Source organism: Fulmarus glacialis, unplaced genomic scaffold, assembly GCF_000690835.1.
Source record: "Fulmarus glacialis isolate BGI_N327 unplaced genomic scaffold, ASM69083v1 scaffold10821, whole genome shotgun sequence".
NCBI lineage: Eukaryota > Metazoa > Chordata > Aves > Procellariiformes > Procellariidae > Fulmarus > Fulmarus glacialis.
In genome coordinates, this window is record NW_009192250.1 from 104,753 (window position 1) to 120,122 (window position 15,370).

At 37.7% G+C, this 15,370-nt stretch overlaps 1 protein-coding gene across 1 annotated transcript in view; it reads right to left on the reverse strand.

Annotated features, from left to right (window-relative positions):
* Window positions 1-2,695: 2,695 nt before the first annotated feature.
* Window positions 2,696-15,370, reverse strand: part of TBCD (tubulin folding cofactor D) — a 117,464-nt gene continuing 104,789 nt past the window's right edge. Inside the window, exons 30-33 of the mRNA XM_009587013.1 lie at window positions 13,985-14,068; window positions 12,462-12,620; window positions 11,170-11,308; window positions 2,696-2,752 (exon numbers count right to left, since the gene is read on the reverse strand). Coding sequence (XP_009585308.1) covers window positions 2,696-2,752; window positions 11,170-11,308; window positions 12,462-12,620; window positions 13,985-14,068 — 439 coding nt within the window. The remainder of the gene's footprint in view (window positions 2,753-11,169; window positions 11,309-12,461; window positions 12,621-13,984; window positions 14,069-15,370) is intronic.

Genomic DNA, 15,370 nt, shown 5'->3' on the forward strand with positions numbered 1-15,370 from the left:
GGGCAGAGAAGTGACCCACGTGTGACACAGGAATCTCACTTTAAACACGATAACGGAGGAGAAACACCCAGTGGTCCACTTGCCCTCCTGCACAGAGATCACAAGACCAGCCACGCAGGGAGCTTCACAAACGCTGAAATTCATCTACAGAACTACGCCAGAAATGTCAAGCTGTGTATTCTAAACTTTATGAGCTATATGGTGTGAAGAGGCAGGAAAATGCACGGCGGGTTATGCCTCTGCGGGGCAGGAGTGACACCATGTGGCAATTTGCTTTAACAGGAGCACTGCGCTCCTAATGAGCGTCAAACTAATTCAGCCAACAGCTATTAATCCTGTTTAAATTAAGCAGTGTAGGATATTACCTGCTCTGGACTGTTTTATTAGGAAAAAAAGGTCCAGGACAGTGCACAATATCCATTTGAAACTTCAAAATGCATTTGCAAATACTTTTTTATAACGTGACAGTTGACTATTAAGCAGCTGGCGCAGGCATGATCCTGACGCCAGACATCCTACAACCTCAGTTGCTAAAACTCCACTCTGCCCAATGTGGTAAAACATGAGGGAAGGAGATTAAATGGGAGCCAAACACCCCAAGAAACGCTAATGTTTCATTCCCAGCTTCCCCAAAAAGTTTTTCATTTGCTACATGACAAGCAAGAAGTTCACAGCAGAACAGAAGCAACGGGAAAGTTGCTCACCAGCAGTAAGATTGACTGTTTTCTAAAACAAATGTGCACCTCTTATTACAGGCATACTTTATACAAAAGTATCTGAAACTGCATGCACACATGGCCTTTTCATGCCACTAAGCAGAGTGTCTCAATTTTCAGGCTCGTTCTGCATTCTACTTCTAGACTTTCATGGCATGCTTCTTTGAGAAGGGAGTTAAATGGTCCCGCTCAAGAAAGCAGGCCCAAAGTCACACTTTTCTTCCATGCAAAAAGAAGTAGGTGGCATCCAACAGTGCAGGCGGGCAGGCCTCGGAGCCAGTATCGGTGTTTATCCATCCCTAACCATACCCAAACGACATATGCCAAGGTAAGAAAATGCAAACATTGCACTAAATATAATTTTGGGCTCACCTGTCTACCACGTTCAGCTGACATGCACACAGGCTCTTAGAGCACAGCAGAACCCAGTTTGTCAGGCTTGCTTGCTCTCCGTGAAGTACCCACAGTAACTTGTTCATGATTACCTCTTGACCATAAGGTACCTATATTACCAAAAAACTGTCACATGCAGGAACTAAATTCTCTGCCTCTTTCTAGCTATCTTCAAACTTTCTAGAGCTCTGGCCGTCCACAGCTTTCGTACGATAATGAGTTCTTGCACTTCATGCCAATATTTCATTCCCTTGCCATGAGAATGATCCACTGGGCTGTGTAATTACTACTTTTCTTTTTTGGTTTCATCATCAAACTGGAAGCAAATACATTTGGATCAGCTTCAAAATCTTTCCCTTCTCCCCCCATAATCCCCCTGGATTTTATTTCAGGCCTTTTTAATAAAGCATTACAATGGCACCACAGGACTGAGTTTGAGTCTCACACAGCCAATGCAGTGATGCTACCACACGCTTTCTGTTTAGTGACCGTGATGCGGGAGACACAGACTTTACCTGGGATTTCCACCCATAATCTATCATCTTCCCCAGCAGTGGAAGTCCCAGATCGCTCGCACGATTACCAAACCGAACAAATAATATTCATTCCATCTCTGTGTATTTGACTCATTTTAAATTCCCATTCAAAAAGGGACTGCCAAATTTGATTTAAGAGAGATTATCTAAATATACACTTGAAAACAAGAGTAGACTCAATTAAAACTTTTAGAGTGACAAAAGCTTTTCGAATTTCTCTGCTGTGAGCATGTCTTAAATCAACAGATTCCAAATCCAGTGAATCCAATAGGATTCACGTTGTACAATTCTGCAAGTATCTGTAGATGTGCCAAGATACTGCCTGTGAGAGTTTGTGGAATATATTTTAATATTACCGAAATTAAAATCATTCTCTTCTGAAGCATCTGCAAAAAAACATGATTTCACATTGGAATATCTTATTCATGTTTATCCATTCCTGAACTAAGTACTTTCCAGAAGACTGAACTCGGTGTGGAAAAGCTGGGACATGCCTTTTTTATTATTCTTATTAGAATCTTAATTAACTTCTTTGGAGATATTCACATTAACAAAAGCAGTGGATTTTGGAAGCGATAGCTTGTAGGCACACTATTTTGCAGCACCATATAGGACGCTGCCCTGGCTAAAGGCTCACAGTACAATGAAGAACGTACTCCAAAAAGCATGCGTTTAGGAAGCTAGTAAAGGAAAGAAGCGAAATGGATCTGACGCTGGCCCAAGTCTGCCAGGTGAAACATGCACATTGAATTTGATTAACGTCCTGGTTGTTAAACAACGAACCAATAACCGACTTCTACACTAATATGAGAGTCAAAGATTTTATCAAGACGCTTTTAAGGCTATCTGGTCCAGAATTTATCACAGCTGCCCCACTTCAGGAAAATTAAAACATTATATCCATATACATACACACTTAAAGAGTCCTATGCACCCACATCTAGAGCAACATTCAGCAGCAGTCAGTGTAAGATTTAAGAGGCCTGTTGCATGGTGGAAAATAAACAAAAAAGACTTGCAGCGACTTACTTCTCTTGCATGGTAAATATATCAAAACAGCCGTTTGCCAGCATTTGGTCCAGCATTGTCAGGAGAGGTACAGACACCCTGATGAAAGAAAATAATTTAACAACGTAAATATACTTCTTGGCATATATATACACACTATTTTTAATTAGAAGCAAAGAAAGAAACTTCCTATCTACCTACACATATTTAAATCAGAACTCTAATTTACACAGAGGAGGGTTGCTCGGTAACTTCTGTGTGTTGGCTAAATCATCCTCGTTGGCTGAAAGGGGGACATTCCGTTACAGCCAAAAGGAAAAAACCTAATTAACAACAAGCCTGGTTTAAACTTGCAGGGTCCTGAAAACACAATTAAGAGTAGTATAAAATATTAATTTATTTTCTAGTATATAAACAATGTATTCCACAAAATGTATCAGAAGTTACAACACCTTCTCAATACAGGTAATTACCAAATGAACCAACACACAACATGTGAACTGGAATAACTATGGTCATGTTTTCTATTTCAACAGCTGAGACAAGAAACAAAACAAAAATAAAATAAAACAAAACCAAAAATTCTATTAATAGTTGTGAGGTTTTTTTCCCCTAGGGAATATTTTCTATTTTGCACATTTGATAAGTGAGACTTAGAGAAATTAACCTTATTATGCAGAATGAGTCATCTTTAAAGAAAAAACTTCACAATTATACTTCAAGTGTTTGTGAAAAAACACTACCTAAATGAAATGCAGACTGCACTACACTGAAAAATGTGCAGCAATAGACAATCCCCAATATTGCATTATATAAAAACTGGTGCTTATCACATTATACGCAATATTGAACTATAGTAAATGCAAAATATGCTACCATCACTCCTTTGTTATACATTTTACCAAAGGTACTGCTGTACCAAACAGCTGTATTAAAGCAAATTTACATGGCTCAGGCAAACTTCATCTAGGCATTTTAAAAAAGATGTGCCATACACCTGACTTCAAATAGTCCTGCTGTTAAAGATAAAAAAGCAAAAGAAAAACATTACCGGTCATTCCGCAGGTTGTCCTCAAAGACCTTTAGCAATGTCTCACAAAAACTCTCCATAGCGCTGGAATCATTCTGGATTTTCTTCATGTAGTCAAAAAGGCTCTGGGCAGAGTATCTGAGCTACAACAGAAGGAACCTCAGATGAATGCACAGGGAATAAACCCTGCTGCAACACACAAAACCACCGACTACACAGAATTACGCTTACCCCTCGCTACCTGAGGTGTACACCTGCGCTGCGAACACACTCTTCCAACAGCAGCCAAGGGTATAAATTCAGTATCAACATTTGACAGGGAGATGGCTATTTTACTTTCATTAATCTTTTTTCAAGGAAGGGTATTTTTTCCTTTTTAAGTTTTGCCGTTGTAGGAAAAAAGACCACATTAAAGGTTCATTATTTTCTTTCTCTCAAAATAAAACATTCCCAAACCGCTATGATTATCCTGCTTTACTTCAAATAATAATATTGTTATGGCTCTGAAAGTTAAAGAGTACACAAGAAGTTCAAGAGGTAATATTTATTAAACAAGCTGATGCAATTGAAAAATGCAGGCAAGCTCTTGGGCACATGGCGCAGGCCACACAAACCAGCAGTAAACTCGGGTTAAAAATTAAAAACAACTCAGAAATAATGACTCTGGGACTTCATTATGTTAATCAGCTAGTTTAGAAAGATGGCAGAAGGAGGTTTTAGTACTCATGCTCAAGCCTGGAGCATGAAGGGAAGCGGTCCCTTTGGGTCACGCCAGCTGTTCAGTACCACAGGCGAAGCCTTCACTCAGCAGCCTCCTGCTGCCGTGGTCCCAGCTCTCGAGGAGCCACGGCACTCGGGAGCACAAGCCAGGCCGGCTTCTCCTCTCCCGGACCTGCAGCGTGGATGGGAGAAGGCAGAGTCTCTGTGGTATCCCCCTTTCCCGCGGGATCGTGCCCCCAGGCAGCTAACGGTACACCCTTGAGCAGTGGGACAGGGACTGCAACAGGCTGTATGAACATCGCTACCGATGCTAAGATTTTCCATTTCTCGGAGAGGTAGGAATTCTAGTTTCCAGGCTCATCTTTCAAAATATTAACTGACTTCCCTTGAGGATGAAAAAAAAAATTTGGGGTTTTTTGTTACAGAAACTACCTCAAAGGAAAATATCTCGTCAAGGATGAACATAATCAGATTTCTCAATTTTCCTGACTGTGATGTGAGGGATTATCAGTCCTGCCGGGGCTTCGTCGAGTCGCTTAGGGAAGGGTGGTGGTGGTGGTTAGGGCGTGTCCCCCTATAAGAAACTGGGTTACAATGAAGGGGGCTGTGGGAAGGGTAGGTGGGGCAGATCAGTTTTGAAGTACGAACTTCCTTCAGTTTTGGTTGCAAGTGTTAAATAATCTTCTGTTGAGTCAAGAGGGGGCTGTAAGCACTAAATAAGCCTATTCAGTCAGTGGAGATTTTCTTTCTGAAGCTCATACATAGCATTTTGATAGCTCATTCAAAGATGCAATCAGTTCCCTCAGAAGATTGACTCTTTTATCAAGAAAAGAAAAAAAATATTAGATCAATACGAGAAGTGTCACAAGTGTCTTCCCAAAAGCAAAAGAGAGGAATCTCTATTTAAACATTTTATCTAATTTAAATTTTATATCAGTAACGTTCATGGGTGCATCAGCACAGAAGAACAAGAAACATTTCAGCCTTAAATCAAAACTCAGAACTAGTTTTCAAAAGCTTTAGCCTACTTGTAAACAACACAGCACAGCAATCCATACTACCTGGAAAGTAGCAGTCTGCTATTCTAACAGTTTGTTCTGTAGTGAAACATACTGGGCAATGCAGAAGCAGAAATATTTCTTTAAAAGGGCAAAGCAATTTAAAGAAATTATTCAGTCACTGTGCTTTTTAATATGATAGTAAAATCTCACTGAAAATTGTTTAAACATTTGTAAAAGCCAGCTATACTAAACTGAAATACTGAATTGAACTGAATGTGGTTCTTTCGTATGCCAAAAGGAATGTCTGCATGTTTCCCTGTATACTGAGTATAAACCGTAACCTTACAGTGAAAGGTCTTTAGAGGATATACAATTTTAAGGAAAAGAGATTTCCTGAAAATTTAAAACCTGCTTAATTATTGTATACTACCCTTTAAAACAATCTATGCATTTAAGACCATTACAAATAAAGAAGAAATATTTTGTCTTAATACCTTACACTAGCAGACACCAATTATAAGCAGAAGAAAGGTTACAACCGAGTCAAGTCTCAGGAAGAGATTTTAAAATGTGTATGGTTAACCATGTAATTTTCTCTCCTATTTCTTTTGTCTTTTAAACTACCTTGCAGATCTCACACCATTTTTTGAAGAAAGCTTAATTACTCAATGCTTTTCCTTCAAATGACTGAAAAGGCAAGAACGGGCAGGAAAGAAAAGGGCAAGCATAGCTACACGTAGCATGTTCCAAAGCTGTGCAAAACCAAGACAGAGTAGCAGGATAATCAGAAAAACTGTATAATAAAGACAGCATTTCTTCATTAGGAAGTAATTAAACAATACAAAAGTACAGGTGTGGATAAACCATCACGTAACGGCTTGGGAGATCTAAAAATGGGACATCTTCCAAATAGTCAGCATAGACCATACGAACTTTACTGGAAGAAACTCCAACATAACAAGATAACATTACATGAACAGGTTAAATCTGTATTTCCTCCTCAGGTGAGCACTCCTTTTTTCCCAGATAACCTACGAGGACAATATCTGAGTTATAACCTTAACTGCTCATGAGTATTTGCAAAAAAGAGCATTTCCAAATGTCTTCCTCATCTATGCAGAACACAGAACTCACACTCTATCAAATGTGTGACATTCACTTTTCCCTGGGGTTACATGAGGACTGGGAAAGGAACTTAGGAGGTTAATGGGTTGGAACTGGGACAACTTTGGATAAGAATTTAAGAGGACGCCTGAAAATGACCTTGTTCTTATTAAAAATAGTAAAAACAGGGTTTGCCAAGGCTTGACTCTCCCATCATTTAGGCCAATAGTAGATACTTCAGTTACAGGCAATCACAGTAAGGCGAAAAGCATTCAGAGGGTCCATTCCTCTGGTGATAAAATTACAGTCCTAAGGATTTTACCTCCTGAACCAGGGGAAAAGTATGAGGAAGTGTAGCTGCAGCACGGAAAGAAGGCAATTAACAGCTCTGGACAGGTGCGTGGCGTACAAATAAGGTACAAACCTTCATGAAGTTGTTTCCTAGTCAGGTTGTTGCAAAACCGAAGTACAATACTTCTGAAGAGTCTTGAGGCAACAAGTGGGACTGATACGGCCAAAAGAAAATTAGCTTAGGCATCCAGTTTTGTAACAGAGCATTCAAAATCTCAGCTACCCGTCAGCTATAAAGATGCCAAATCCTCCTAAGGGCTCTGATTCTTACTTTGCAGTACTATCTTGGACAGACCAGATAAAAAAAGCCAGTGGGGCACAATGAGAAAGGAAGAGCCTGTACTGAAGATGTTCAGTAGATCGACATACCCTGAGGGTTGTCTCCCATCTAACCACAGCCTCCTCGGAGCCCCAAGTATCATAACAGAGTTCAGTCTTCTACACCTAACGCACCACAAATGGAAGTCAAGTGAAAAAACTACTGGAAAGGCCTGGACAAAATCAGCAATTTTATATACAGATAATTGCTACAGTTTTCATAGAAGCCTTTCAACAGAGAAAGACCTATGCACAGAGTCAGAACATTCCTGTAACACATGCAGAAGAAACCATGTTACGCTTAATAAATAACGCTGGTTTTGGATCATTTCAAATCCTGACAAATTTACAGCACTGAAGTGGCAGTAGCCTTTCTTCCCAGTAACTTCAGAAAAAATTGCATATTATTTAAATTTTAGCACAAGTGAAACCATGTCTCCCTTGTTTTACTTGCAACGCTCCTTTTAATAAATCAAATCTTTGGAGTCCAGTAACTCCAAGGCTCAGGTCAGTGATATTTTACAAGAAGTAGGAATATAATAACTCACACTATTTTTTTCTTTAAAAAGAGAATGACAGAAATTATTCTCAAATGTATTTTGCTCTAGAATTGTCAACCAAGAAAACTGGATTTGGGGCCCATTCCTTCAACCCAAATATGCATTAATTTGCATACAATTTGTCACAGTAACCAGATGTTTTAGAACACCATCTACGAACATCCCAACATTTTCATTTGTAAGAACTAACACAGCTGCTCCAAAGCCCCATATTTTCTCCAAACAGTACATGCAGTCATAAACATAACTGGCAAACAATGAGTCCATTTTGAGGAACGTAAAACATAAATTGTATAATGTGTTTGGTACATACATAATATTAACATCCGTATGCCATAGATCGGTTTTAATTTTTGTCAGGTGCTTTAACATGCATATGCATTCATCGGATAGTTGTGGAACTGGCTACTCCAATTGTTACAGCTCTTTGACATCTCATGCTGGAATCCTGGTGCTCAGTGGCCGGCTGGGGTTAAACCACGACATACTGGCCTGGGAGAAAACTTTTAATTTTCAAAATAGGTTGCCTCTTTTTTTTTTTAAGGTTTTACTTAAAATTTCTATAACGTTTTAAAACTTAATTTTCACTCTTTATGGGGGGAGGGGAATCACAGGACATTCTGTGCTTCAACAAAATTTTAAACTAGTATAGTTCAACAATAATTGAATTATATCAAAATTATATCCCGACCCCTGAAACTACAGGGTTTGTGAACTGGAGAAAGAACACCATTGTATAGTTCTGATCTCCATACACTGAGAGGATGTATTATGCAGCCGTAAGAAATATGCATCATTGTGGGCCAGATATATAATTAGAAGATTCTTTTACACAGAGAAAGTGCCCTTTGAACCAAGGCGATGTTGCAGACTGCCAAATCCCAAAGGGAATGACATCTTCTGTTATTCCAGATTACTTCAAAGGCTCGAGCTACAATTCTTTCAGCAACCACGCTGCCACCAAAATGTTTCTGAGATACCCCACACAGCTCATTTCAGAAAATCTCTTTAAAAAGCAAAACAAAGAACTACTCTTGCTAAATATACTGCAGAGCAATTTTAACTATGGAAAAATAGCCACTGACCACTGAATTACAATGGAGCCTTTCTCCTACTAATTCCCTGAGATGATTTAAAGACAAACCGACATCTGAACTCAGATTGTCTTGTATATGAGAGTATGAGGATCTTCTAACTTCTATGTCCACGTGTGTATGTGCGTATATATTTTTTAAGTGAGAGAGGGAAGAAAGGAGAGATCACAAGAACACACACAGCTTACTGCAAGAACACATATTTGAAAAATCCGTTTCCTTTATCCAAGATTTAAAAAATCTGCTTCTTTCATATGGATTTAATAGGAATAGTTCTTAAAATTTTCTATTAATGTTTTAAATCAGTCCCTGGATATTCTGCAAAGAACACTACGGGCTTTGATAGAATAGTTTGAAACACAAGTTATTATAAGACACACAAATTCTGATTTATATATCACATTTAAAATATTAAATGTAATTCACCACACTCTGTATAATCCCAAGTGTAAGTACCCTATACTTTGAGCCCCCCTTGCACTTCTATTTGGCTCAAAAGAGAATTACGTCATCTTCTTTCTAAAGCCAAAGCCCTTGAGAATATTTTAACCGGAACAAGCCTTTAGCGTTAAAGAAAAATGCAGGGTCACAGAAAGTTAACATTTCAAAATCATATTTTGAAAAGTACAGAAGGTTTCCCTTAAATATACCGGCAGATGGTAACAAGGGAAGGGAGCTAGAAGTAACTGAACTGTTTACACTTTTCAAAACCAAGCACAACAAGAACTTTAAAAAAAAAAAGAAAAAAGATATTAAAATGTTGAATAAGAATTTTCCTCTAACCTCAGTTAGCAGTCAGAATGTCTGTTTCTCCACAATTTTCCTCCCTTTTTATACTTATACGAATAACTTTGGTTTTGGTGGAGCCTCCTATAATTAACTGTGTTTGACTAAAAGCTGAATTTCATGTGCATGTCTGCTATTAAAAAAATCTGTTAAGAGTTACATTGTCTATCCGATAATTATTGTCACAAACCAATAAGCATATGTTTTCAAAGTCTTAAAATAGCTGTTGCTATATAATTAGTTGCAATTTTAGAAACATTAAGATTCTCAAAATTGGTTTAAATATATGAGACTGCACAGACACCAAATTCTCAGTTACACGAAACCCAAAGGCATATAGACATCTCTTGATCACAAGCGCAGAACCCACGGCACCAGGCAAAAACCATCATTTGGGCATATTCTGAACAGCTCATGGTAAGACTGAAAAGTGGAAGCCATGGGAGACAAGCTCAAAATGATTACCTCCTTCCTTCAGTGAACCCAGCAGGAGCTGTTCTCTCTCCACAAAAACTGTGTTTCCCAACACTTATCACTTTTCTACCAGCTTTCTTAATTAGAGATGGCAAATCTTAATTAGAAACACTCTTAAACACTGTTGGGGTGCTGACTCATGACCTCCTCCTTCTGTTACAGGACCACTGCAATTTGAAGATTTAACTGACCATCCAGAATATTCTGTTACTGGTCTGGTATTTCTCTGTAGTGTCATATTGAACCGTGTCCTTACCCCAATAGTTGTTTTCATGTATGTTACATCTTTGGCAGCATCAAATAACAAAAAAGTTAGAAGCCAAATATCTCGAAACCAAGAATTCTGAAACTAGCAAGACAAGCTGTAATATAAGGACAGAGGGATAGCTAAAATTATAATAAAGTCTGGAAGATTTCGGCAGCATAACAGACTTCCAAAACCAGTGATAAAGACACTGTTCATGCACAGAAGAATGAAATAGAGATTGCAAAGCTCAGAGTATTCAGGCAGACATTTGAATTATATTTCTTTGTAAATAACTTCTGGCATCTCTCTGGTACTTCTGTAGAAAGGGTATCAAAATAAAAAAAAAAATCTGAACATGTTAACACATATTGACAACTAATAGTTAACACCTTGCATCAGGTTACAAATGAAAACAGGCATTCACCTCATTTAAAAGGAGCAATCACCTTGCATTTAGCCACAATATTTAGCTAAAGGGCTCTTCCTCTGTTAACAGCTTGGAAGGGTGAGCAAATAAACTTAAGAGTTGATTGAGCCAACAGGCTGGAACTCTCAGGTTCTATCAGGCCAGGAAATGAGAAACAAAGTGTCCTTACTCCTTTTTTCCTGCATGCTCAGTAAGTCAAGAAAATAATACTTTCAAAGATGAAAAATGTTAAGCCCATCAGGTTTAAAAGTATGACTTGATTTCTTTTAAAAATCTTACATCTGAAATTCTCACAGAAATAACTATCTGCAATATCCACTGTAATAGACCAAACACGTTAGTCAACAATTTTATCAGGTAAATGCATTCTCCTACCAAACAGGAAAGCCACTCTGCTTTCTTACCGTTGTCTCTGTTAATCCACCAACAGACACTGAGAGACCCAAAAGGACATAGTACTGGTATGTTGGCAAACCCAAAAGCTGGGTGATTCGAGGGAAAGCTTCTGATGCAGCATTCCAGTTTAGAGTCTCTTTCTCTGACCTGGGGAAAGGGGAAGGAAAAAAAATAATCTTGTATGTGTGCACTGTCTTTCTTCTCCATACATTCCTATGATAGCTCCTCATCCCCAAGCACCACATCAGTTAAGAAAGTCTTTGAATTACCCAAAAATCAAATTAATCATTGGTCTTTAAGCATATGGGGAAAATACAAATCAAAACTTCAGCCACTGCCAGTCAAGTGAGGCAATCTTCATGTCCGTGTTCTGATTCAGATAAGGGATTTGAACCACAGCTTCCTTTTCACATGCACTTTTCTCTACACCAAGAAAACAAGTTCTCCTTCTTGCATTCCATTCCCAGTCCTCTCCGACCAACAACTGATACAAAGACAGACTTATCCCAGGAAAGGCTGACACACATACTCCCCACCACAGATCAATCAGCAGCCTAGCAGACTGAGCACTTTTTGAGTTAAAGGAGGTTGAGATTCTGCTGAACAAACAGAATGGGGACACAAAGTTGGATCTTCCTCATCCCAATCAGGTATTATAATCACCATTCAGGAATGAGTTACTCTCACTCTTACTTTAACTAGAAATCCCATCTTGGAAAACTACTGCAACTACAGCTTGGTTAAAATAATACAATTCATTAAAAATTATCATTATGATCAATCAGTGTTTTCCAGTTGGGGAAAAAAAAATTCAGGAAGGGGGACTGCCAATAAATTCCAGCTCTCACATTATGAAGAGAAAATGAGATTATAAACCAGCATTTCATAAACAGTAGGATTACCAAAACACAGCTCCCAGCAGATCTGTTTTACTAATGGTCTCCCAACTATGTACGACTGACATGATCTCTATCATCCACCATGAAACTGGCTGATGGGTTCAGAAATTAATTGGGGTTGATCCAGAGAAAGCCTTACACAGCATGACCATGTAAGACCCACCTCCTTCAGAAACTATGGTGTTAACATGCACTCATACTATAAGAAGTTCTATTTTATATGTTAATGCATATTCATTCTACACTTCAATGAAATTCCAACAAACAGCAGCAAATATTCCTCAATACACATATTAGGCATTTGGGCACAGAAATTACATCAGGTTGCTTGTGTTAGGTGTAACTGTGTGCATGCATCTTTTTATTTTCACTGGTTTAGGATACCTTCTTCAATATATTACCTTGGAAATATCCTCTCTAGCTCTTCTCGGTGAGGTATGTGTGGAACTGGAGGATGGTCAAAATGTAAAAGAGTAAGGAACACAAATCCTGCATGAGCTCGAAATTTATCTATTTTTTCAGCCGACTGTTGAGCCAGCCAGCACATAATCTGTTTGCAGCTACAAAGAAGAAAACAATTAATCACATAATTTAATCAGTAGAACTTGTATTTAAATTTAAATTGTTTCAACAATATCAAAAATATCCTGCTATGAAAGTATTCTGGTTTAACTCCTCATAATGAATGTACACAGGATTTAAGACATCAACACGGTGACAGAATATTTAAAGCTTTGTTGTCCATAGATCCATCAAAAAACATCATGATGTTAATGCTACATAGTATTTGATATTCACATAGCACCTTTCATCCAAAAAGATATGAAGGTGCTTTATGATTTGGATGAACTGCTACATTTCAGATGGAAATAGAGCAGGAACCTTGAGAAAAGCACATGTTCAAGTAGAAAATTGCACATGTAGCAGAGGACAAGGTCTATCCCAAATCTCATATATCCCAAATTAATCAGTTCTTCAACTCTGGCTAGTTTTTAACCATATCCTGTTTTGCTGACATCCATAATTAAACTCTCAGCTACAATATTATTTTCCACAAGGCCCTTTACACCTTCAGAAAGGACAACTAATGACAGTAAAAGCAGGTACAATTCCTTCAGTTACAGCAAGACCCAGAATATTTACAAAATGTGATCCAGCTGGCAGGAATAAAAAAAAAGTTTCATGTGAATAATCTATGTCTGCAACAGACCAATAGGAGTAAGCTTCTGGACAATGGACACTGGCTGAGTAGCATATTCCTACAGAATCCAGTATTTTCCTTCGAAGTGTACTTCAAAGTTTGGGGTTTTTTTTAAATTAAAAAAGAAATCATGTATATATTCAACTAACCATTGGACATGCTCTGTCCATAAACCAACATCATTTGTTTTAGAACTATTAGGAAAGTTTTGCTGCAGCTCAAGCTATGCTTAAAAATTGGTAAGTATTCTTTTTTTTTTTTTACTATTAGGAGTATTGTATCACGAAATTAAAAATCAGAAACTCGGTGTAAATTATGTTTTTCTATATTTCCTTAGCAATAATTCTGCAAAGAAGACAGAAATGAATACAAATTAATCTCCACATTTTATCATATTCCAAATTAATGATGTGATGCTCTGGATAAGCGGGCAAGTTTGCTTTCTATTTAAGTGAATAATACTGGCAAGCTCCACAGGGGTGGCAAGTACAGACCAAATCTCACAGATGAACTGTATTTCAAAGGTGGGACTGCCACCCAGGTTCTCTCAATAAGCTTAGTCTCTCTGAAAAACAGAATACAATACTCTCAGCATCTGTATGGGTGTAAGCTTGATGCACTTCTATCAAAAGTTCTGTCACACAATATGTAAGCAACGCTTTCTTGTATGGACTGGAATGTAGTTGTAAGAGATAAGACACAAAAATAGCACAAGTAGCATACATGTTGGCATTAATTAACTCTGCTTCATTCTGAACCAGCAGAAGCGTCACTTCCATTAAACTTGTCATAGCAGCTTCACGTACCCTGTTGAAACAGAGATGTATTAGAGTAGTTAAATCAGTATTTATTTAAATAAATACATCAGCAGTTAAGTTAGACACTGGCAAAAAATTCAAAATAATGAAAGCATTGACCACTGAGAGCAGCTATTATATTTTTGGGAGGAAAAGGAGTGTGTACAGCTGTACCCCCAAGCCCCATTCTGTGAAGTGAAACCCACATTGCACTGAGGGTACAACACTCATCCTAGTTTCCAGGCAAGCCCCCTGCCCCACCATCTTATTTTTTATTCCAGCGAGACGTCATCAGGTTTATTCTTTATTTTAAGATGGTTAAAATTGATAATGATTAGTAATATTTAGCATGCAAGTAGACATATTTAAACCTAAGAATTTTGTCTGCTTCAAACCACCTTCCAAAAAGGCCAGCCCACATTTTGACATTAAGATATTTAAGTACTGTTGAAAGTACCATATTCTTGTAAATTTTCAAGCCTAATATTTCCAACATTAAAAAAAATTGTGACTCAGAATGGCTTAAATATCTAGCTAAATAATAATTAGTTTTATGAAAAAGATTAGCTAAAGCAACATTAAGTTGTGCTTGAAGTGCATCTTATCTATATGAAGATTTTCTGCCTTCAAAATGTCTAAATAAAATATCAACATAAAAAAAAAGACAAAGAGTGTAATTTCAATTAAAAAAAAAAAAAATCAATACGGTTGTTGTAAACCACATGCCTTGTCAATACCTAAATTGTTAAAAGTAGTTTCTTTCTTAAGACATGGGCAATACCACGGCAGATCTTCAATTGGTTACATGATCCTGCAGAAGACCAGGACCAATACATTCATCACATTAGTCACTCATGGTAATGCCATCCTTTCTCAGTAATAATTTAAAAAAAAAAAAAAAAAAAAGAGAGAGAGAGAAAGAAAAAAAGAAGAAATTGAAATATTTGAAAAGGTACACCTGCCTACTGTGAAAAGAAATACTCCTGTTTCTAATTTCCAAAACCAGCTGAAAATAGTTGCCTGTGCAATCTAAAGCTGGGTGGGACATTTGTTATAATGGTAAAAAAGGTAAATTACATCATTTTTTCCTAAGTAGCTTAATACAAGTTTGGCAATCTTTCATCAAAGGATGTTTTCCTAGTTTTTCATATAGTATCTGACTATTAGATATTCATGTCTAACACCTGTAGACAGATTGGACAAGTCCCAGCAAACAATCTGTCAGAAGAAATGTGAAGTTTGCATATGGAAAGTAAAGTTGGTTAAACTTTCCCACGATTCCATTAAAGAAAGACAAAAATTACACACCAAA